Source organism: Canis aureus, chromosome 19, assembly GCF_053574225.1.
Source record: "Canis aureus isolate CA01 chromosome 19, VMU_Caureus_v.1.0, whole genome shotgun sequence".
NCBI classification, from domain to species: domain Eukaryota; kingdom Metazoa; phylum Chordata; class Mammalia; order Carnivora; family Canidae; genus Canis; species Canis aureus.
Window position 1 is genome coordinate 59201278 of NC_135629.1, and position 22405 is coordinate 59223682.

At 68.8% G+C, this 22405-nt stretch overlaps 1 protein-coding gene and 1 long non-coding RNA gene across 2 annotated transcripts; one reads left to right on the forward strand and one right to left on the reverse strand.

The window, feature by feature from the left end:
* Nucleotides 1–69: 69 nt before the first annotated feature.
* On the reverse strand, nucleotides 70–19149 carry HCN2 (hyperpolarization activated cyclic nucleotide gated potassium and sodium channel 2). The gene is made up of 8 exons (XM_077860798.1): nucleotides 18477–19149; nucleotides 9984–10407; nucleotides 8915–9076; nucleotides 7916–8134; nucleotides 6699–6845; nucleotides 3422–3662; nucleotides 3098–3262; nucleotides 70–1436 (listed from the first exon to the last, which is right to left on the reverse strand). Exons 1-8 carry the CDS (start codon nucleotides 19121–19123, stop codon nucleotides 721–723), a joined length of 2721 nt encoding a protein of 906 aa, XP_077716924.1. The 5' UTR covers nucleotides 19124–19149; the 3' UTR covers nucleotides 70–720.
* LOC144291032 (uncharacterized) lies at nucleotides 9974–11993 on the forward strand. The gene is made up of 2 exons (XR_013358468.1): nucleotides 9974–10538; nucleotides 11614–11993. It is a non-coding gene; the product is annotated as an uncharacterized LOC144291032 (long non-coding RNA).
* Nucleotides 19150–22405: the final 3256 nt, after the last annotated feature.

Below are 22405 nucleotides of genomic sequence, written 5' to 3' on the forward strand. Positions count from 1 at the left end.
CGAGTGTCTTCTGTCACTCTTGGGGCACCTGCGCGCCCGGACGGCGCCGAGAATCAGAGGCCGGCAGGCTGGACGCCAATGCTGTCGTTTATTGCGTGGAATGGGGGCGTGGGGTTAGGGGCGTGGGGCGCGGCGGGCGCTGCTGCCTCGGCTCGTCAGTACATTCATCTCGACGGTGGCCCGGCCTCGCCCCGCGCCCCGGCGCCACGGGGCCTGCCGGGCCCTGGACGCCGGGCTCGGAGGGGCTGGGTGTGCCCGCCCCGGGGAGGTCAGCACGGACGCGCGCGGACGGGCCGGGCCGGTTATTGCGTGAGCGATGGGGGCAGCAGGAAGCCGGCGGCCGAGTATTGCACTTAAAAAACAGAATCCTCCGGGGGCGGGCGGGCCACCTACGGGGCGGGCGGCGGGGTCCACAGCCTCCTCCTCCGGCCGCGGCCGCCCCGTCCCCTTTCACAGTTGGGGGAACTGAGGCACCGCGGTGAAGGCAGCCCCCGCGCTCGCACACGCAGGCGAGGCCGCCGGGAGGGGGGCGAGGACGAGGTGGGGGGCGCAGGGCTGGGGCTCGCGGGGGTGGGGGTGCCCCGCCCGCCCGCCGACTACTACTGCCTGGGCTCCTCTATGGCTTCTGGGGCGGGCGGCCGGGCAGCGCGATGCCATGGCTTTGGTGTGGGTGACGGCCCGCCCCCGGCCCGCCCGGGCCCGCGGGGCGGCGCGCGAAGGTCACAAGTTGGACGAGAGGCGCGAGCGCGCGGAGTCCAGCGGGTCGAGGCCGCCGGGGGCGGGGGGCGCGGCGGGCGAGGCCGAGTCCCTGCGGTCCGGGCTGCGCGGGGCGGCCCTGGCGGCGGGCGCGGGCCCCAGGCGCGGCGTGGAGCTGCTGGCGGGGCGCGCGGAGGCCGCGGGGCCGGGCGCGGGCGCGCCGTGGGGCAGCGAGGGCTGCGAGGCCGACAGCGGGCGCGAGGCGCGGCTCAGGCGGCGGGCGGGCAGCGCGGGCCCGGCGCGGGGGGCGGCGGGGGAGCCGGGCGCGCCGCCGTAGGGCGAGGGCGAGGTCCGCGGCGCCCGGGGGCTGGCGGGCGCGCCCGGGGGGCTGGCGGCGGCGGCGGGCGCGGGCCCCGGCGAGGCGGCGGCGGGCGCGGGCCCCGGGGGCGGGCGGCGCACGAGGCGCGGAGAGCCGAGCGCCAGCGGCCCCACGAGCGGCCGCGCCACCTGCGGGCAGAAGCTCATGGCCACGGCCTGCTGCAGCGTGGCGATGGCCGAGGTGACCTGCGGCGGCGGCGGCGGCGGCGGGAAGAGGCCCGCGCGCTGGCCCAGCTCCGCCTGCTGCACCATCTCGCGGTCGTACTTGACGATCTCCTGGATGATCGCGTTCTCCTGGTTGTTGAACACGCCCGAGTTCAGGTCGTGCTGCACCTTGTGCAGCAGAATCGAGTTCTTCTTGCCTGGGGGCGGGGCGGGGCGGGGTGTCAGCGTGGGCGGGCGCGGGCGGGGGAGGGCTCCCCCGGCAGCTGCATGCATGCGGCGCCTCCTGCACGCACCCAGCGGGCGCGGCATCCGGGCGCCTAGGGCTGCCCGCCGGGCCCAGCGCGCCCGGCACACCCGCGAGGCACGGCCGCACGCACAGTGCCCCCTGCACCGAGGCAGCACCAGGCACCTGCTGGCGCCACACGCACACCTGCTGTCGACAAGCACTCATGGAGCACCTGCTGTGTACAGCAAGCTCGTGGACAGCACACGCGTGCACAGCAAGCAGGTGTCGGGCGCTCCGTCTGGGCCGCGGCGCACACAGCACTCCCCATGCACGGAGCCCCTGCCCACAGCAGATACCACCTGTCTGCCACGGATAGCAAGCAGAACTGAGCACCTACTGTATGCCGTAAGTACGCACAACCTGCCGCCCCGTATAGCAAGCAGGTATCAAGTACCTGCTGTATACAAGCATTAACCGAGGACTTGTGAGTAGGAAGCACATTGAGCACCTACTGCGTAGGCAAAGCTGGCGTGAGACACCTACTGTATACCGCCAGCGTGCTTGGGACACAAGCACGGCTTTTTGTATACAGTAAACATGTATTGCGCTCCCACAGTATACAGCAAGCACATGAGGTGCCTGCTGTGTACACGAAGCGGGTATCATGCTAAAGCAAGCGTGCATTGTACCTCCTGTGTACAGTAATCCATGTATTGAGCACCTGCAGTGTACAGCAACACACGGAGAACACTTGCCTGTACACAGCCGGAGCGCTCCATGCCCGCCACATACATAGCAAGCATATGTGGACAGCCTTCTGTATACAGCAAACATATCTAAGCACCTCCCAAATATGTTGAGCACCTACTGTAAGAGCAAATGGTTGAGTGCCTGTTGTATATAAATGTGAATTGAATGCCTTTTGTGTACCGGGAAGTCTTTGCTCTAACACCTCTGCACTCCGCCCAGGCCTTTCCAGTTGTCTTTTTTCCCCCAAATAGCAGCGAGGGCCACGGTCGGCCTGACTCCCGTAGCTAGTCGTCAGCCAGTCCTGAGGGCTCTCACGTCACCCCCTGCCTCTCTCTGCACCCAAGGCCACCTCGCTCATGGCCAGGCCCCGTCTCCCTCCTGTGTACTACTCACCTGTCCCATGCCAGTCCCGTCAGGTCCTCCCCAGCCTACTCGGCCCCGTGCACCTGCTCCCTGCCTCCTCTCCCCTCCCTCCCCCCCAGCTTCTCCAGCTGCCTGGACTCCAGGCCTTTGCACATGCCGTGTCCCTGTCTGCCTGGCAACAGCTACTCATCCTGGCCTCCACCCAGCCTCACAAGGCATTCCCGCCACCCCCACACCCCCTCCTCTGACATCAGCCTGCGGGGGGCCTGCGACACAGCCTCTTGGCCCACCATCCACACCTCCTGGCACTCAGGTGCTCAGCAAACATCTGCCACGTGAACTGAAGTTCTGCACAACTGGGAACTCCCCCACGCTTCCTCTTCCTCGGGAAACCAGGGCCACGTTTGGCCAAGGGACAGAGCAGGTCAGACTGGTCTGGGGACTCGTGGGGGCCCGGAGGCCCAGCTGGGCCGCACCGCCTCATCTCGGGTTGATGCCCCCCGAGACCGGCCTACTCACCAATGCGGTCCAGGCGGTCGATGGCGACAGTTTCGAAGGCCCGCCGCATCATGGGATACTCCTCCAGCACCTCGTTGAAGTTGTCCACGCTCAGGGAGTAGAGGCGGCAGTAGGTGTCCGCACGCACGCTGGCCGTGCGCCGGCCCCGCGTCAGCAGGCAGATCTCTGCGTGTGGCCAAGGGCGCCGGCCTCAGCCCGCCAGGTCCTAGCCGCCGGCTACACCCACCTGCCCCACCCGCCCGGGCCTCCCACCGACCAGGCGTGCGCTCCAGCCTCCTGGCCTCCGCCTGCCCTGCACCCACCCCCGTCCCCACAGACGCTCACCCCCAAAATAGGAGCCGTCGGACAGCTTCATCTCCTTGTTGCCTTTGGTGAGCACGCTGACCACGCCGTGCTGGATGAAATACATCTTCTTGCCGATGGTGCCCTCGCGGATGATGTAGTCACCCGGCTGGAAGACCTCGAATTTGAGTTTGGTCAGCATGGCTGTGACAAAGTTGGGGTCGGCGTTGGCAAACAGCGGCATCGAGGCCACCAGCTTCCGGCAGTTGAAGTTGACGATCTCCTGCGGGGGCAGGACGCAGGGGTGACGCAGGGCACCGTCCTGTGTCCATCGGGCCCTCGCCTTGGGCCCATCTCCTCCCTCAGATCCCGCAGCTTCTTCATCTACCAACGGAGTTTGGCACTTGAGCCTGAGAGCCGGCATCTTACGAGGCGGAGCCCGAGCTTTTACCGCCAAAGACCGGAGCAAGAAAAGGTGTGTGTGTGTGAGCAACGCCGGCCTGTGCGGTCAGGCAGGAAAAGGCCATCAGAGGCACGAGAACCGGGAAGGACAAAGTGACGCTAAAGCTCTTTACGATCGTTCTTTTAACACGGTGATCTGGGAAACCCAAAAGAACCCACAGAAACTGAAACAGTAAGAGGAGGGCAGCCCAGTGGCCCAGCGGTTTGGCGCCACCTAAAGCCTGGGGCGTGATCCTGGAGACCCGGGATCGAGTCCCACATCGGGCTCCCTGCATGGAGCCTGCTTCTCCCTCTGCCTCTCTCTGTCATGAATAAATAAATAAAATTTTTAAAAAATAAGTAAATGAAATAAAACAGTGAGAGGAGTCAAGTCGAGACGGCCAGTGCGAAGATGAAAAAGGCAGCATCAGAACCCAGGGCCTGTAAAGGACTCCTCAGGGTGAGCGCGGAAACGTCCCAGGCTCTGCCTGCCCTGCGCAGCGGCCAGGTGAGGGTGTCGCGCTCACCCCCCGCCCCCCAGCGCGGCCCGCAGTACGACACTGCAACAAAGGGGGAGCTTAGCCTTGGAAAGAAACGCAGCAGCCTTTCTGCACAGACAAGACCCCTCGGAAGAGGCCGCGGCTTGGGGAGACCCCACCTGCACCGGCGGACGGCCAGGAAAGGCAGCCCGGCCCGGGCTGGAGAAGCGCCGGCGCCTGTCTGGGGAGGACGCGGAGCCACCCCCGGCGGCGCGGTCGGACGCCGGAACACCTCGCCGCCACAAAGACGGAAGACGTCCGCTGTCCCCGTTCACTCACACGTGTGGCGGGATCGCAGAGGACATGCCATCGGGTTTGCTTTTGAGCTGCTGAAGGCCGGCAACGTCGTTCAGCAAGAACAGCAGGAAAGGGATCCCTGGGTGGCGCAGCGGTTTGGCGCCTGCCTTTGGCCCAGGGCGCGATCCTGGAGACCCAGGATCGAATCCCACATCGGGCTCCCTGCATGGAGCCTGCTTCTCCCTCTGCCTATGTCTCTGCCTCTCTCTCTCTCTGTGTGACTATCATGAATAAATAAATAAAATCTTAAAAAAAAAAAAAAAAAAAAGAACAGCAGGAAAGCCTGCTAGTCCGGAAGGAGAGCGGAGGGGGGACGGCCCCACACCGCGCGCCTGCCCCACGGCCTGCACGGCCTCCGCGGGTGTGGGCGTGGGGGGCCGGATGCAAGCCCAGAGACCTCCCCCCCCCATCCCCACCCCCCGTGCACGGCGGCCGCTGGGGGCGCCCCACAAGCCACCCGGCGAAACCAGCCGCGGCCACCGGGTAGCGGGAGACGGACCCGGATCGCTTCCCCACACGGCCTCTCAGGCTCGTTCCAAGGGGACCCACACGTGGGAAACCAAACCAGAGAAGTCTGCGCTGTGCACCTGCTGTATACAGGTGCAGGTATGGGGGCCTCCTACAGCACGTGTGTACGGGGCACCTGCTGTATACAGAGAGTAGGTGTGGAACACGGAACACCCACTCGGTACAGCAAGCACGTATTTAGTACCTGCTGCATACAGCAAGCGCTCGTGCAGCATGAAAATCCCATATGGCAAAGAAAAACCCACAGTAAGCAAAGTTAAAGGACAAACAGCCATTGGGGTGGAAGTTTGTGTCACATAAAGTCCCCCAAACATAAAGGACAAAAGAGCAGCGACAGTTGTGGCCGGTTCTCGGAGAAACACAAGTGAAACAGCCCATCGTCACGTGGGAAGATGCTCAGCATCGCTCAGAAGAAGAGAAACGCAGCTGAGGCCTCCCCACAGGCTCCTCTCACCTGGGCTTTGGGGTGTGCGTCCCTCGTGCTCGCTCCCAGAGGGCCCGGACCCTACCCTCGGCCCTCACCCCGCCGACGGTGGAGGTGCCCGCAGAGCTCAGGGAAGGAGGGCAGGGCCCGGGGCCTCAGTCTGCGGGGCCCCCAGCGGGCAGCTTCCAGCACGGGGGCTGGGAGAGGCCGCGCACCTCTGCTTGGGGACAGAACAGGTCACGGGGGATGCCCTCTGGGGACCCAGGGCTGCGGCCGGTGGTAGTGGCTGTGCCGCTGATCCGGGGCACTGGGCGGCTCCGTGCGCGGAGCCTGTGGCTCTTGATCTCAGAGTCATGAGTTCGAGCCCCACGTGGGGTGTGGAGATGATTTTAAATACACAAATATTTCTAAAAGCCCCACAAACTACTGGGCCGTGTGCCTTTTCTGATCTGTGGGGTCTGTGTCTATGAATGAATGAATGAATGAATGATCCAGTACAATTAAAGGTTTTCGGTGAGTGCCCACCTCCTGGGGGCAATGGTCCCCACCCCCCGAAGGAATTCCCCCCCCCGGCCTCCCTCCCCCTCCCCCGTCCTCGGTTCCCTCCCCGGGGCTGTGCCCTCCACCTGGGGGCCTGCAGGCTCCCCGGCCTCCCCGAGGGTGCAGGGCGGGCCTCACAGCAGGTGCCCAAGAACGGCCGGCTGAGGCCTGCGGGCTAAGCTGTGTCCCCCGAATCCTGTGTTCAAGTCCTGACCGCCGGTGCCTGTGAACAGGACCTGACTCGGAAACAGGGTCTCGCAGGTGTGGTCCCGGGCTGTGGAGGCCCCGGAGCCAGCGACAGGTGCCCTTACACGCAGGGGGACGCGGCACTCGGGCCCGAGGCGGGGTCGGGGTCGGGGTTGGGAAGGCAGCCGCAGGGCCTGCCAGCCACGCCGGGGTCTCCGGTCTCGGGCCCAGGACGCGCAGGCCACGTCCCCGCTGCTGTCAGTGGCCGGGTGGGTGGGCTCGACGGGCCGGGGTCCCTGAGGCCGCGAGGGGTGGCGCTGGGTCGGGGGCGACCCCGGGCCCGCCCTCCCCCGCCCCGCCTCACCTCCCGCAGCGGCCCGTTGAGCTCGCCCAGGATGCTGTCCTCGTCGAACATCTTGCCCTGGTAGCGGTGCTCGTAGTAGTCGTGGATCTTCTGGCGGAAGTCGGCGGGCAGCTTGTGGAAGGACATGTACTGCTCCACCTGCTTGTACTGCACAACGGGGCGGGGGCCCGGGTCAGCGGCGACCACGACAACAGACTCGGGGTGCCCCGTTCACTCTGAGTTGCGGGTGAACAGCAAGACGCGTTAGGAGCTTCTGGGCGGCATTTGGGGGCAGCGTATATGAGGGAAGGATTTCCCTGCCTCCCGGGAAACGGCTGGACGGCGGGACTGCGGGCCCTTATCGGAGGTGGACGGACCCCCGGGCCCCAGATCCCAGACCCCGTCCCGGAGGCGCCCAGCCCTGCCGCTGGCTCTGGCTCCCCTCCCCAGAGATCTTTCCAGAAACTGGCTCAGCCCCTCCTGGGCAGGGTGGGGGTGTGGGCAGCAGGCCGGGGTGCCAGGCCCTGCTGTCCCCAGGACGGTACCCCCAGGGGTCTCCCAGCCCATTTCCGCCCCGGCTCCGCCCGCACACAGCTGCCCTGAGCTCAGCGGAACCCGTGACGCCGGGCGGGTGGCAGCACCAGCTCATGTTTGGGTGTGAGGCCCGTGGCTTCCGGACAGCCGGGGGCTCTGGCTCCAGGCCCAGCTGACCCGGCTGACCCGGCTGGCACCGCAGGGGGCGGGGGGTGGGGGGCCGCCACTAGGGAGCAGCGCGGGGCGTGGGCGGCGTCTAGGAGGCAGCTTGGCCGCCGCCCACCCGGACCCAGGCCTGACCCTGCAGACCCTGCCCCCGCCCAGGGCCCCAGAGGCCTCTGAGGGCCGCAGTGCGTGTCCTCACACGACCCCAGGGCTCGCAGACTCTGCCCCACGTGTCTCCTGCCCCAGTCCCTCCCAAGCTGGTCCGGAGATCCTGGGGTGAGCCCGCCTCCGAGACAACCCCCCCACCCCCAGCCCGTTTGGACCCCTGGCTCCCACTGCTCGGCTTGCGTCCCCCCCAGGCCCCAGACTCCGCTCCCTCCGTCACCGCCTCGGGGCCCTTCCAGCTCCTGCTCATCACAGCACTGGCCCCTCCAGGTGCCCAGCCCCCGCCTCCACCGGCCCCCCGCAAACACAGCACAGGAGGCCGGGGGACAGTGCAGGGGCCCCCAGACCTCCAGAGGGTGCCGTCCCCCTCAGACCTTCTCCTGGTACTGGCGCCGCGAGGAGTCCAGGGACTGGATGAGGGCAGTGGCGTGGCCAATGAACATGGCGTAGCAGGTGGCGCCCACGATCATGCTCAGCATCGTCAGCCAGATGTCCGTCATGCTCTCCGGGGCCTGCCGCCCGTAGCCGATGCACAGCATGTGGCTCATGGCCTTGAAGAGCGCGAAGGAGTACAGCTCACTCCAGGAGTGGTTCTGCAAGGCCATGGGGGGCGGTGGGAGGGCGCTCGCGGCCCCGGGCGCTCTGTCAAGGCCATGGGGGGCGGGGGTGCTCGTGGCCCCGGGGGGTCAGTCAAGGCCATGGGGGGGCTGGGGGGGCTTGCGGCCCTGGGGGGTCGGTCAAGGCCATGGGGGAGCTGGGGGGGCTCGCGACCCTGGGGGGTCGGTCAAGGCCATGGGGGGCAGGGGGTGCTCGTGCCCCGGGGGGTCAGTCAAGGTCATGGGGGGTTGGGGGGGCTCGCGGCCCTGGGCGCTCGGTCAAGGCCATGGTAGGTAGGGGGGCTCATGGCCCCCGGTGGTCAGTCAAGGCCATGGGGGACAGGGGGGCTCATGGCCCCCGGGGGGTCGGTCAAGGCCATGGGGGGCGGGGGGAGGGCGCTCCCAGCCCCCGGGCAGGCTCATCACCCTAGGCTGCTGTCTGGCACCCGGGGCGCCCTGTACACAGTCGGGGTGTCAGCCGGGCACCAGCAGGTGCTTGGGCCCCCCCACCGTGCTTTCTGTTCTTACGGCCCGTGACCCTGCCTTCCCCTTTCAGGGTCCCGATAAATAAAGCTGCCTTTTAAGTACATGTGTGTCACCGAGAATAGAATCAGTCGGAAGAAAACTGCGAGCCGATGACATCATCTCTGGTGACAGACGAGGTCATTGTGCCTCTCGCGGGGTCTGGGAGCCGCCTGGGTGGTCGGGCCTCGGGGCCCGCAAGCCCGGGGGAAGCCGGGGGAGCCCCCCAGCGCCCGGCCGAGCCCCGCCGCTCACCACCATGCCGTTGATGGAGACCCAGCAGTTGCGCGGGAAGTCCTGCAGCATGGGCACCAGGAACTGCAGGCAGCCGTCCCAGTGGCACAGCAGCAGCATCATGCTGATGAGGTTGCAGATGCGCATGACCGCGCTCGCCAGGTCGTAGGTCATGTGGAAGATCTGCGGGGCGCGCGGGTCAGGGTCCCGCCTGAGGGTCCCCGCCTCCCCTCCCCACTGCCCCCTGTGACCGCGTGTGGCCCCGCCCGCGGCCTCGTCCCCAGAGCCCCCAGACCCTCCCCTTCAAGCCTGGTGACGGCCGGGAAGGGGGAGGGGACATCGCCAGCGCGGGGGAGGGGGGTGGAGGGCGTGGGAGCAGGGGTCGGTGACCCCAGAAGAGGCCCGACTTGGGGCGGCAGGAGGGGGGCGGGCGTAATCTCGCGTGATCTGGCCCCTCTGAGCCGCTGGGCTCCTGCCAAGGGGGCCGTGGGCTCCTCCTCTTACAGCGCCCGGGAAGGGAGGTCGCCTGCGCCGGTCCGTGCTCACCGGGCCGCCCGGGACCCCCACGACTTCCCCGTACTGTGGCTCCACCCAGGCCCTTGCAGCACCCCCGGCGGCCCCCGCCCCCCACCTGCTTGCACCTGGAGGCCCCCCTGCAGCTGACACCCTCCGCCCCGCCACCTGCCTGCACCCAGAGCTCCCCGCTCCCCCCACCTGCCCGCACCCGGCGCCCCCTGCCCGTACCTGACACCCTCTGCTCCCTGCCCACCCACACCAGGCGCCCCCCTCCGACCTGCCTGCACCCGGCGCCCCCCACCCACACCTGACACCTCCACCCACGCCCACCCACACCAGGCACCCGCCCCACCTGCTTGCACCCAGCACCCCCCGGCTGCACCCAGAGGCCCCTGAACCCAGCACCCCCCGCCCACACCTGACACCCTCCAACCCCACCTGCTCGCACCCAGAGCCCCCAGCCCCCTGCCCGCACCTGACACCCTCCACCCCCCCGCCCGCCCACACCCAGCGCCCCCTGCCCCCCCACCGGCCCGCCCCCGCCCACCCCCCCACGCCGCCCGCGCGGGCTCACCTCCTCCCACTGGTGGATGTAGCGGATGAGGCGCGAAAGGCGCAGCAGCCGCAGGAGGCTGAGGATCTTGGTGAAGCGCACGATGCGCAGCGCACGCGCCGTCTTGTAGACCTCGGAGTCAATGCCCTTCTCCACGATAAGGAAGATGTAGTCCACGGGGATGGAGGACACGAAGTCCACCACGAACCACGTGCGCAGGTACTTCTTCTTGATCTTCTCGGGGTCCAGGATGATCTCCGTGTTGTCCTCGATCACGATGCCCGTGCGGAAGTTCAGCACCAGGTCCATGAGGAAGAACGTGTCCGAGACCACGTTGAACACGATCCACGGGGCCGTGGTCTCGTCTTTGAAGAAGGTGATGCCCACGGGGATGATGATGAGATTTCCCACCATGAAGAGCAGCATGGTGAAGTCCCAGTAGAACCTGGGGGCGAGGCACCGCTGTCACCCCAGCCTCCACCCCTGCGTGCCCTGCAGGGGCCTGATGTCCCCACCGAGGACCGGCCCGGATCTCGCCTCCTCCAGTGGAGCCAGGACTTTGGTCTTGACTCCCAGGTACTGTGTACCCCGCCTCCGGGAAGCCCTCCCACGCCTAGCCAGCACCCCACTGCCCGCTGGGCTCCCCCCCAGCCTGGGTCTCTCCAACCTGCCCTCCTGGAAGAAGCAGGAGGCCCGACAGAGCCCAAGAGGTGGCCCCAGACTGCCTAAGCGTGCCCCATGACCCCAGAGGTCCAAATGTGAGACGCAAGGTGAGCGTCCAGGAAACCAGTCTGGGTGAGAAAGGAGAGGGGAGACCAGCAAGGAGGAGGGAGGAGGGGAGGGCGGGCTGGGGGCAGCACCCCAGTGTCCGGAGCAGCTGGGCTCCCGCAGACGGGGTACGGGCACCCCGGGGGGCAGAGGCAGCGAGGTAGGGACCGAGGAAGGGACCGAGGCCTGCAGGGGGGGCGGATGGTGGGAGGAGCCGAGAGGCCGGACAGCGGCAAATGCTCCTGAGGATGTGGGGACTGGTTGATCCCACTGCCAGGACCCCTGGGGCAGACGCAAGCCCCCAGGTGCATTCAGCGGCCCCCGGGGAGGCCCCCGGGAAAGGCCCAGGCTGTGCATCGAGCTGTGAATACAGTGTGAGGACGGTCAGGCCGTCCGGGACGTGCATCACAAGCACCCCGGGACCACCGTGCCGTTGGCTCCCCAAGACTGTAGCCTGGGGGGTGCCCAGGGGGCTCCGTCGGTGAAGCCTTCGGCTCAGGTCCTGATCCCGGGTCCGGGGGTCCAGTCCTGCTCGCCGCGGGGAGCCCGCTTCTCCCTCCGCCCCTCCCTGCCTCCCACGCGCTCGCTCTCACTCTCTCAGATAAATACATAAAATCTTTTTTAAAAAAGTAAACAGGGATCCCTGGGTGGCGCGGCGGTTTGGCGCCTGCCTTTGGCCCAGGGCGCGATCCTGGAGACCCGGGATCGAATCCCACGTCGGGCTCCCGGTGCATGGAGCCTGCTTCTCCCTCTGCCTGTGTCTCTGCCTCTCTCTCTCTCTCCCTGTGTGACTATCATAAATAAAAAAAAATTAAAAAAAAAATAAAAAATAAAATAAAAAAGTAAACAGAATTTCCGTCTGACGCAGCAATTCCACCGCTAGGTGTGAACCCCAAGAACTCAAACAGATGACCTCACAGGACATTCCCAGGACCATGGTTCAAACAGACAATGGTGGAAGCTTCCGGGCTCCCTCACCAGCCCCGGGGACGGACCCCGGCCCACGACGCTCAGGGAGGGAACCAGACACAGGAGGCCCCGCGGGGTGGAGTCCATGCGTGTGACACGTGCAGGACGGGCTCGCCCACGCATGGGGAAGGGGGCTGGGGGGGCCCGGAGGGGAGGACATGGGGGGCAGGGAGTTTTGTTTGGGAGGATGAGAAAGTCCTGATGTGGGTGGTGGTGATGATCGCACAACATTGTCACTGTACCTAATGCCATATTAATGCACATTTGTAAACAATTAAATGCCAAATTCTGTTACACATGCGTCGACATCACGCTCTGAGACCGTGGGGTGGGGGTCTCAGGGGAGCACATGCCCTAGATCTGGGGCCGGAGCCCACACAGCCCATCTAGGTTCAGGTAAAGGAGGGTCTCGAATTCTGATCGTGTATTTTAGTTCTCCCGTGACGCCGCAGGGAGCGACCCCCGGTGAGCCCGCTAGCTGTCCAGGTGTTCCCCCGCCAGGCAGGTGCGTGCGGGGCTCTCCCCGTCGCGGCCCGGGGCTCACGAGCACTTAGAGGAGGCTCGACCCTGCTTGGGCAGGACGGGCCCGGCTCCCTGGCTCCTCCTCCCGCATGGATGGAAGCGCGGGCCCGGAGCCCGGGGCTGGGGTTCGCCGACATGAGCCCAAAGAAATAAAAAGCCGTAAGATGCAGCCTGGCCTGGCCCCGGTGAGCTCCCGTTCTGGGAGCCACGGAAGTAGGCACCCTCTGGCCAGCGCTGCAAGGGGGGGCGCTAACACCGCCCGCGGGGCGACCCGGGCTTCCACTTCGGGGAAGCGATCCCAAGGAAGCTGTCCAAGAGGAAGAGAAAAAAATTAAAAACCAATTTGTACCAAGATGTTCACAGCAGCTCAGTCTTCGAGAGCCAGAGGCTGGAAGGCACCCAACGGCTCACACTTGGGCGGCAACAGCCAGACCGGGCTGACACCCAGTTCTCCCGCCTGCTGGCAGGTGCGGCCGCGGGCAAGTCCACGGCCCGGGCCCAGGGAGGAGCTGGGGGTGGGAGCCCCTCGGCTGACGGGCAGAGCCTCCCCAGTGCAAGAGGACCGCGGCAGGGGTGGGGGGGTGGGCGGGGCAGGGGTGGGGGGCCCACGGGAGTACCCGGGGCGGGACGGACACTTGGACGGGGCGAAAGGGACTGACGACGTGGGGTCGTATTAAGGGCAAAATCCAGTAACCGCTCAAAATTTAAGGACTTCCTTTGGCTGAATGCAGCCTGGCTCTGGGATCCGGGATGGAGGGGCCCCACCTGCCTGCTGCCCCGCTCCCCCCTCCCAGCCCCCAGCGCTTCCACGGCGTGAGGCTTCTGATCCCACTCACCCTCCCTGAACAGGGCCTGCCCTGGGACAAAGTAGGAAAGAGTCACTGAGGAGGCCAGAGGCCTACAAACGGGTTGGGTGGGGGGCTAGAAACCGCCAGGGGGCCTAGAAACCATGGGGGGGGGCTAGAAACCCCTAGGGGGCCTAGAAACCATGGGGGGGGGCTAGAAACCCCCAGGGGGCCTAGAAACCATGGGGGGGGGGCTAGAAACCCCTAGGGGGCCTAGAAACCATGGGGGGGGCTAGAAACCCCCAGGGGGCCTAGAAACCATGGAGGGGGGCTTGAAACCCCCAGGAGGAGCCTAGAAACAATCTGCAGGGCTGGCGTGTGGGGGCCTCCTGGGCGGGGGGGTCGGGCAGGCATCCGACACAGATGTGGCCCAGCCAGGGAGTCCCCAGCCTGCGCTCCCAGAACCTGTCCTCTGTCTACACTGCACCTGTCTAGGCTCAGGGTCAGGGTCAGGGTCAACCCTCGTTCGACCTGGGGCTGCGTCCACAGCCCTGGCCCCTGGAGTGGCCCCCGGCCCTGGCCCTCGGTACTGCTTGTCTTCCTGGGGCAGGGGGTCCTCTGGGTGTACGAAGAGGCGGAGCGGGGCTGAGGAGACAGAGGGCTTTGGGGCAGCTCCGGGCCATCACTAGGGTGACCCACTGCTCTAAGCAGGATGCCCCGTATGTGCCCAGAGCCGTGACCCTTGCCCTCTCACGCCCTCTGGTCCCCCCGACAGACACCGCACCTACCGAGGGGAACCAAAGGTCTGGCACAAAGGACCCAGCTGGGGGACAGGGAGCACAGGTCTGCTCGGCCTGACCCCGACCCCGACCCCGCTCCTGGGCTGTGCGGCCTGGGACTCCCCGCCGTCCTCCCTCCCACATTGGCCCCCCCAGGACGGGTGCGGGGTGTGCAGGGGCAGCCAGCAGGGCCCAGGGCTGCGCCTTCAAGGACTATAATTAAATCCCGTAGTTTAAATCGCCCCAGTGAGGCCCCCACCCCAAGGAAACCCAGGTCCCCAGTGCTGTGTACTGCGCCCCGCCCCCGGGAGGGCAGCGGCCTGTCCACTGGGGAGGTCAGGGCTCGGGGCCCCGGCCCCCCATCACCCCACTCGCCGCACGGACACCGGCCTTCCGTGGGGGCCCAGCCCCGCCACCCCTCGGCCCGGGGCTCAGATGGAGAAACTGAGGCAGGCTGAGTGCTGAGTGACAGGACCAGGCCAGATGTGGGACCCGGGGGGACGGGGCAGATACAGGCTGGAAGGCGCCCCAGGATCCGGGCACTGAGAACCCTGCGGGAAACAGGCGGGAATTAGCGATCGGGCAAATCTGAAGGGATTAGGGCTGAGCTTGGGGATCAGGAGCGAGCAGGGGACGGGGATCAGGGCCTGAGCAGCCCGTGCGGGTACAGCCCCCGGGCGGTGTCAGGGATTAGGATGGGAAGCCGCACCATCCCGGTGAGCCCTGCGGCCCAAAGGGAGGATACCCTGTGCCCGCGCAGACCAGCTCCGCCCCGCGCCCTCACCCGCGGGACCCGCACTCCACACGCGGTCGGGGGCTCCCCAGAGGGTCCCTCTGGCCAGAGCGGGAGGGTGTCTCGGAGGGCGTGGCGGGCGGGCAAGGGGGAGAAGCAGCCGTTGGGGAGAGCCCGGGGACAGCGCGCCCAGGCCGAGGAGCAGCGCGGGCCAAGGTCCTGCGGCTGCGGTGAGACGTCCCCTGTCACGGCCGGCCGGGTGGTCTGGGGCTGGAGCGCGGATGCGAGGACTTGGGTGAGGGTGGGAGGCAGGGTCTGCAGCCTGGGGAGGTGCCCGGGGAGCTGCCCAGGGAGGGGTCGACGGACACATGCACACCTCGGGAAGCCTGCGCTGGCCAAGGGAGGGTCAGGAGGGGGCGGGAGGGGGCGGGAGGGAGACGGGGTGGCCTGCGCTGCGTGGGTCTGGGGCAGGCACGGGGCACCCACCTGAGCATCGCCCTGGCCCTGCCCGGTCCCCGTCACGGTGAGGCCAGGGCCTTGGACATGCGACATGCTTAAGGCGGGGACCCCAACTCCCAAGCTCTGGCAGGAGGGCCCCGGAGAGAGGAGGGGGCCTCGGCCTCCCCGGCCCCTCGCCCGGCCCTGCCCTCCGCATGGCCCACGGAGTCCCCTTCACCCCCCCCCGACAGGAGGACAGGCCTCCCCGTCCCTATGGCGCCCCGGTGCCCGTGAGCTGGGTCTGCAGCGGGAGATCCTCGGCCCTGACCCCCCCGCCTCCGTGCCCCCCCCCCCGGATAATACAGGATTTATTCCCACGAGCTAACGCAGGGATTTGCTGAGAGCGCGGTGCACTGATCTCCCACAGCTCCGCCAGGCCATCTGGGCCGAGAGACCTCGGGGCCATTGGGTTCCACACGCCGCCCCCCCAGGCCCCTTGGGGACCCCAGAGGGCGTGACACAGACCCGGGTCAGCGTCCACTGGTCCTGGGCTCGTCTAGATGCCTCTGAGGGGCAGGAGAGGGACTGGCTCTTCTCCTTCCCGTCACACTGGCCTCTGGGCGGCCCAGGATCAGGGACTACGGGACCCAAGTCACAGCGGCAGGGGAGACTCAGATCAGACCTGGGAGGCACTTATAGGCTTGGGGAGGCCTGGCAGCGTTGCCCAAGCTCTCCCAGGGCAGTGAGGACTGTGCCGCCAGGCCCTCCGGCCCCACAGCCCAGGGCTGCGTGTGTCACTGTCTGGGAGGTGGCATCAAGTGGCGGAGAGTAGGACGGGTGGTCCCAGCAGGTCCTCGCAGGCCCCACGCCTGCCCACCATTTCCCCCTAGGTTGGGGCTGGTCCAGGGGAAGGGAACAGGAATTAACTCCCCGCATCCCCAGAGGACCGGGCGGCATGGCTGGGGTAGTCCTCACAGCCCTGCCCCTCACAGTTAGGGGAAACCAAGGCAAGGAGGCCCAGCCACCGGCAGCACAGGGCAGGGGGGCTGGCGACTACCCCCAACACCCTGCACATTGGGCCTTTCCCCGGGGCTTGCTCTGCGCCCCAACACCTCCCTCCACCCACTCCCGTGAGTCTAGTCAGGGCAGCCGCGGCCCGGGGCACATGAGGCACAGCCAGGGTGGCTCCAGGTCACCAGACACGAACTGCCCTGCTCTCGATGCCAGGTGTGTGCCAGGCCGGGCGGCGTGGGGACGGCTTCCCAGACAGGCAGCAAAGTCAGAGCTCGAGGAAGTGGCGACCCCATGGCCTTGGGCAGGGAGCCTGGGGCCGCCCTCCAAAATCTCTTTTGCTTTCAAATCCTGCACAGTGTGAGGGTGCAGGCGCCAGAGAGGATGGCATCCGTGCAACCGGGTCAGATGTGAAAGAGGCAGGTGTGGAAACGGGGCCCAGAGGGGCCCCTGCCCGGCGCTCTGCCAACTGCTTTCAAACGCTCAGGCCCGCAGCCCAGGCCCAGGTGCCCCCGATCTCTACAACCCCCAGAAGACCTTTCTCCTCCCGGGTCCTCCTGGCCTCGATGGGCCAGAGCTGGGGCCACAGCCAGGACCGGGGGGCCGTCAGCCCAGGCATCAACCCCCCGTTTGCCCCTGACGAGTTGTGTGACTTTGGGCAAGCAGCTGTACGTCCGTGCTCCCTTCCTGTGACCAGCGGCCGCATCCACCTCGCGGCCCACACGGGACCTGAATCCGTATGAGTAAGGTGTCCCCGCAGCACCTGACCCAGGAGGACCTCAGGAGGCTTGCGGTTCGGGATTGGAGGGGCTGACGATCCCAGAACACGGGGTCTGGAGGCCCCGCCGCATCCCAGTGTGGGGGTATCATAAGCGTTCGGTCCGACAGCGTGTCCCCTCGTCCCGACCACAGGACACGCTCACCACGTCTTAGGGTTTATCTGCTCAGTCCGCACCACGTGGACTGCCCGGAGCCTCACAGGTGACCACGCTCAGAAGGGCACGAGGACCAGCAAGCCCCACTCCTCCCGCCCGCCCTCGCCGCCCCCGGTCACCAGGCTGCAAACTGCCCCTCCTGTGGCCCCAGGACGCCGGGGCCACCCACTGCTGGCGGGGGAGGGGCAGCTGCTGCAGGCAGACGTGCTGGAGAAGCCCCGGAGCAATGGCTACTTTCTGCGGCCCCCTCCCCCTGCCCGCTGTGTGCCCGATGTCGCTCCCCGGCCCGCCGGCCAGATCACGGGATCACGAGTGCAGACACCGAGCTCCCGCCCGCAGCCCCGCCGTGTGGACCCCCTTCCTCCCCGGGGAACTCAGGCCGCTGGGCAGGCTTCCTCCGCCTCCCGGGGCAGGTCTGCAGGGTGAGGAGCCGGCGTCCACCTCTGTCCCGGGCCTGTGCGCCCCTTGGCGCCTGTTTCCTGAGCTATGAAGCGGGGCCAGGACAGGGGAGCCCCGTCCCCCCTGCGGACGCCGGCTCGGCGGGGCTCGGCGGGCCGCTGTCCGTGGTGCTGAAGCCGCGCGCGCCCGGCTGGACACTTCCCAGGCGGCGCACACCGTGCACACCCCCTGCACACACCGTGCACACCCCCTGCACACCCCCTGCACACCCCCTGCACACACCGTGCACACCCCCTGCACACCCCCTGCACACACCGTGCACACACCGTGCACACCCCCTGCACACCCCCTGCACACAGCTCAGCTCGCCCGGCCGCCCGCACGCAGCCCCTCTCCGGGCACACCTACCACGCGGACACACCCCTAGGGCCCCCGGGTCACTCTGCCCATGGCCCCGGGCCCACGCCCCCTGCAGTCACATGCTCGTGATCACACACACGGCCCGCAGTGACACGCACGCTTCGCACCCGCAGGCCACGGGGCACGCGCCAGGGAGCACGAACCACGGACATCCTCGGCCTGACCCTGGGCCGGGCCGGCTCTGAGCCTTTCCACGCATCCGCCGCCTTGATCCACACCGACGTCTACACACCCACTGACACGCGGACACGCCGCCCCGCGGCTCCGGCCGCTGCGGACCCGGAGGCAGCTCGGGGACCCCGCGCGCCCGGCGCCCTCCCCGCGGCCCCGGCCGGGACCCTGCAGGCGCCTCCCTGGGGCGCGCGGCGCGGGCGGAGCCGCTGGACGAGGGCCCCGCGCCCTTCACCCCGCGCCGCCGGCCTCTCCGGGACGCGTCCTTCCCGAGCGCCCTTCCTTCCGCCTTCCTTCCGCGCCGCCGCCTCCCGGCGCCCACGTTCCCCTCTATTCGTCCTCCCGGCCCGGCCGCGCTCAGACCCCGGCCCGCGGGCGCGGGAGGGCGGCGCGTGGGAGGGGGCGCGCCGGGGGCTCGGCCGGGCCTGCGCGCTTCCCGCGCCCCTCCGAGGGCGGGGCCTCGCGGGGCGGGTCCCGGGCGCGCCGGGGGTCGGCGAGGGGCCCGAGGTCACCCCCGGGGCGCGCGGCCCCGCCCTCCCGCCGCGCGTCCGTCCCCGAGCCCCGGCGCCGCGGCCGCGCGGTACCTGAAGTCGCTGTACGGGTGGATGATCCAGGCCCCCGCCGACTTGACGCGCTCCTGCTCGCGCTCCACGGCCTTCTGGCTGCCGAACATCCGCAGCGAGAACTTGTTGACGCCCGGCTGCAGGAGCGCGCCGAACTGGCGCTGCATGAAGCTGGCCTGGCTGCCGCGCGGCTCCCCCGCCGGGCCCGCCTCCTCGCTGCCCGCCTCGTCCGCCGGCCCCGGCCCCGGCCCCGGCCCCGGCCCCGGCCCCGGCCCCGCGGCCCCGCGGCAGGAGAACGACACCTTGGCGCCGCGCGCCGGGCCCTCCGGCCCCGCGGGGCTGCACTGCGGCTCGCCGCGCCCGCACTCGCCGTTCGGGCTGCCCTTGGCCGTGCTCGCCGCGCCCGGGGTGGCCGGCCGCCCGCTCGAGCTGTCGCGGCTGCGGAGCCGGGCCCGCGGGCCGCCCTCGTCCGTCGCCTCCGGCGGAGCCGCCTCGGCCCGGGGCGCCGGCGGCGGGGGGGGCGCGGGCCCGGGGCCCGGGGGGGGCGCGGGCGGCGGCGGCGGCGGCTGCGGCTGGGGGGGCGCGGGCGGCGGCGGCGGCGGCGGCCCCGGCGCGGGGGTCGCGCCCGGACTGTCCCCGGGCCGCCCGCCGCCCCCGCGCGCGTCCATGGCGAGGCGGCGCCGGGCAGTGCGGAGCGGAGCCGCCGCCGCCGCCGCCGGCCCGAGCCCGAGGGAGGGGGGAGGCGGGGCCGGGGCCGGGGCGGAGCCGCGGGGGGCGGGGCCGCGGGGGCGGGGCGGGGCGGGGCGGGGCGGGGCGGGGCGGCCCCCTCGGCCGGAGCCCCCTCCCCGCGCGCCGCGCCCGGGCCCCGCGCCGGGGAAACTGAGGCCGCGGAGGCGGGGACGGCCCAAGGTCGCGCGGCCGGAGGCCCGGGCGACGCGCTCAGACCTCGTCGCAGAAGGGAAACTGAGGCCCGCGGGAGGAAGGACGCGCCCAAGGTCACCGGGCTCGGCCGCGCCTCAGCCACGGCCTCCCCGCGCTGGGGCCGTCCCCGGGGCCGCGCCGGCCTCCCGCCTCCGTGGGCTCGAGAGTTTCCGTAATAAAAGGAGGGTTTGAAAGGTCAGAAGGGCCGGTGCTCTGCGGCGCGAAGGCCCGGGCGGGCGCGGACGCGGGGACGTGCGAGCGCGGGGGTCGCACCGCCACCCCCTCCCCCGCCCCCGCCCCCGCCCGCAAGGGAGGAACCGGGGCCACGGGGGGCGCCCCCCGGCGGCGCTGATGCGGCCCCCAAACAGCGCCCTGAGGGTCCGCGGCGGCTCATCTCCCGGGCGCTGGTGGGCTTTCAAACGGGGACGTGCCCAGGGGCCCGGGGCGGCCGCGGACTCGCACCCGAGGGCCCCACTGCCCTGGCCCCGGGGCTCAGGCCCTGCTGGCCACTCGGCCCCGCGCTCTGGGAGGATGCCTGAGGCTCCGTGTCCCGGGCTGGAATCAGGTTGGGGGGCTGTCTGGTGCTAGGGGACACGAGGGCACAGGCCCGGGACCGTCCCTAGCCGCCGGCCCCCATCCCAGCACAGCCAGAGGGGAGGAGGAGGTGTCCCAAGAGGCAAGTAGCGGGCAGAGACACAGGAGCGAGAAGGGACCTGGAGAACCCGGGAAGGAACGTTCCACCTTCATGCCTGCTCCCATGGGTGCATCCACCCGCCAGCGTGTCTCTGCACACAGCAGGTGCCCACGGGTGACAGGGGTGGACAGAGGCCTGGGTCTCCTGTGCTTCTACCCAGCAGGTCAGGCATCCAGGGGCCGCTCCCGCCCGCGGGCCAGACCTGCAGCCGGATGGGTGGGCGGCAGGGCTGCGCGTCCTGAGGCAGCGAGGGGAAGCTGGGCGGGCAGCAGGGTTGGCAGTGCCAGGCTGCAGCCCGCCCCGGGCAGATGTGTGTTCCAGCTGAAGGGGGATCTTTTATGCTCACCCTGGGAGCCTGTCAGTCTGGGCAGGCCGCCAGCGCCCCAGGGCTCCCGCACAGAGCGGGGAGGAGGCGGACCCACCGAGCCTGGAGTGGGAGAGGCGGGCCTGGACTGGGAGTCACCTTGGGGGGGGGTCTCAGCCCCTCCCTGGGCCCTGGGGACCCGGCCCCCAAGTCCTGACGACTCCTCCCCGTCCCACAGGCTCCATCCTGGACAGCCACCAGCCCCCCGGTCTCTCCCACCCCCTCTCCACACTCGGCCAGGGCGCAATGCCCTGCATTCGTTCAACAAACATTTATTCAGCACCAGTGGGCTGGGACCCGGGCCATGGGCACCCTGCTGCGAGGTGGGCGGAAGGACACTCACCATAGTAAACCTTACATTTAATAGATACGACAAATCCCTTGGAAGGTGGTTAAGCGCTACACAACTCAGAGCCAGAGAGGGAAGACAAAGGTGCTGGGGCTGAGGTCCCGAGGCCTCCCCGGGGGGAAGGTGATGTCTGAAGGGAGGGCTGGTGTCACGTGGACATTTGTGGGAAGAGCGTCTGGCAGGTGGCAAAGGCCCTGAGGCAGGAGGGTGACTGGCTTGTGGGACAACAAAGGCTGTTGAGGCTCCCGGGGTGGGTGGACGCTCAGACGGCGGAGGGTGCACGGCTGTGAGACCCCGAGTTCACAACAGTCTGCGGCCTGAAGCTGCCTTTGCTTAGAAGCCCCGATCCCATCAGCTGAGCATTACTGGGCCCCAGCACGGGCTCTGAGGGCACCTCCCGACCAACCCTGCGTCCTCTCTAGTCGGGGCAAGTCCAGGTGCAAAGGCCCGAGGCCCCGAGCTTGGGGACCCTCTGAGCATCAGGGGCCACCAGGAGAGCCCACCGCGGCTCAGGGACATGCTGTGTGATCAGCTGGCGGCAGGACCCCTGGCTTCAGTCTGGGAGCCACCCGCGCCAGCACCTTGCCCAGGGCGGCCAGTGACGGCAGGCGGGGCATCCCACCACCCGGTTCCCAGTGTCACACGGCCCAGCTGGGGTCCCCGGGTCAGCCAACCGCAGATTCACCGGGACTCTCTTTTCCCTACAGAAACCGCACTCCCCAGCAAGTGGGAGGGCCAAACTGATGACCCCAACACCTCTGTCCCATCTTCTCTGCTGCCGGGTGAGGCCCCCAAATCGCTCCTTTGCTGCCGACCTGAGAGCCCTTGGGGGCCCCCACTGCAAGGGGCAGGGGTCTGGGACAAGTGTCCCCGTCTGTGAGCCCAGGGACGCCGCGGGGCACATCGCTCGTGCCCTGCTCCTCTGCCCCCCGATCCTGTGCTGTCTCCATCCCACTGTGGGGGAACTGAGGCTGAGCCGGATGGATGGAGGCTTCAGGGCTCGGAGGGCGACCTCGTGGGGGCATCTCCACGGGTCAGGAGGCTGAGCCTCAGCCGCCTCGCCTCAACCCCCCACAGGTCCTGCTCCAGGAAACCCCTCTGGGGCCCAAGGCTCTGCCCCCCCCGCACTGGGCCCCGGGGCCCTGGCTTCCCAGAGGACACCCCCAGGAACCCCCGACTTCGGGGGAGCTTGGAGGTTGCCCGAGCCCTGGCAGCGCCCCCAGGGATGGGCCAGCTCATCAGGGCCCCCCGACCGCTGCCCGTCCACCAAGGACCCCAACCCCAGCTGTGCCGGGGCTGCTCAGTCAACGTCGCAGAGGGACCAGGAGGAAGGCGCATCCTCCACCCCCCGGTGTGCGCGGCTCGTGCCCCAGGGCGCCCTAGGGCTTAGGGAGGCTGGCCCAGGCCTGTCCAGCAGGGGGCAGCGGGGTCTACAGGGCCAGGCGGGTGCAACCCCAGAGGCCTTCTGTAAACGAGGGGCTCCCGTGGCCTCCAAACCCTGCTCAGTGGCAGGCGCGTAGCTCCCTCTGACGGCCAGCGGGAAGGGCCAGGCCCACAGCCCCCCAGGCCAAGGTGTGGGGCCCCATAAAGGACCCTGTTCCGGCCACAGAAGCCCAGGGGAA

Coding starts and splice junctions, on each gene's coding strand:
- HCN2 (XM_077860798.1), bottom strand. CDS start 19,123: ATGGACGCGCGCGGGGGCGGCGGGCGGCCCGGGGACAGTCCGGGCGCG. Junction 10,408..18,476: donor CACCCGTACAGCGACTTCAG/GTACCGCGCGGC, acceptor CCTCGCCCCCAG/GTTCTACTGGGACTTCACCA. Junction 8,135..8,914: donor TCTCCATCAACGGCATGGTG/GTGAGCGGCGGG, acceptor ATGGCCTTGCAG/AACCACTCCTGGAGTGAGCT.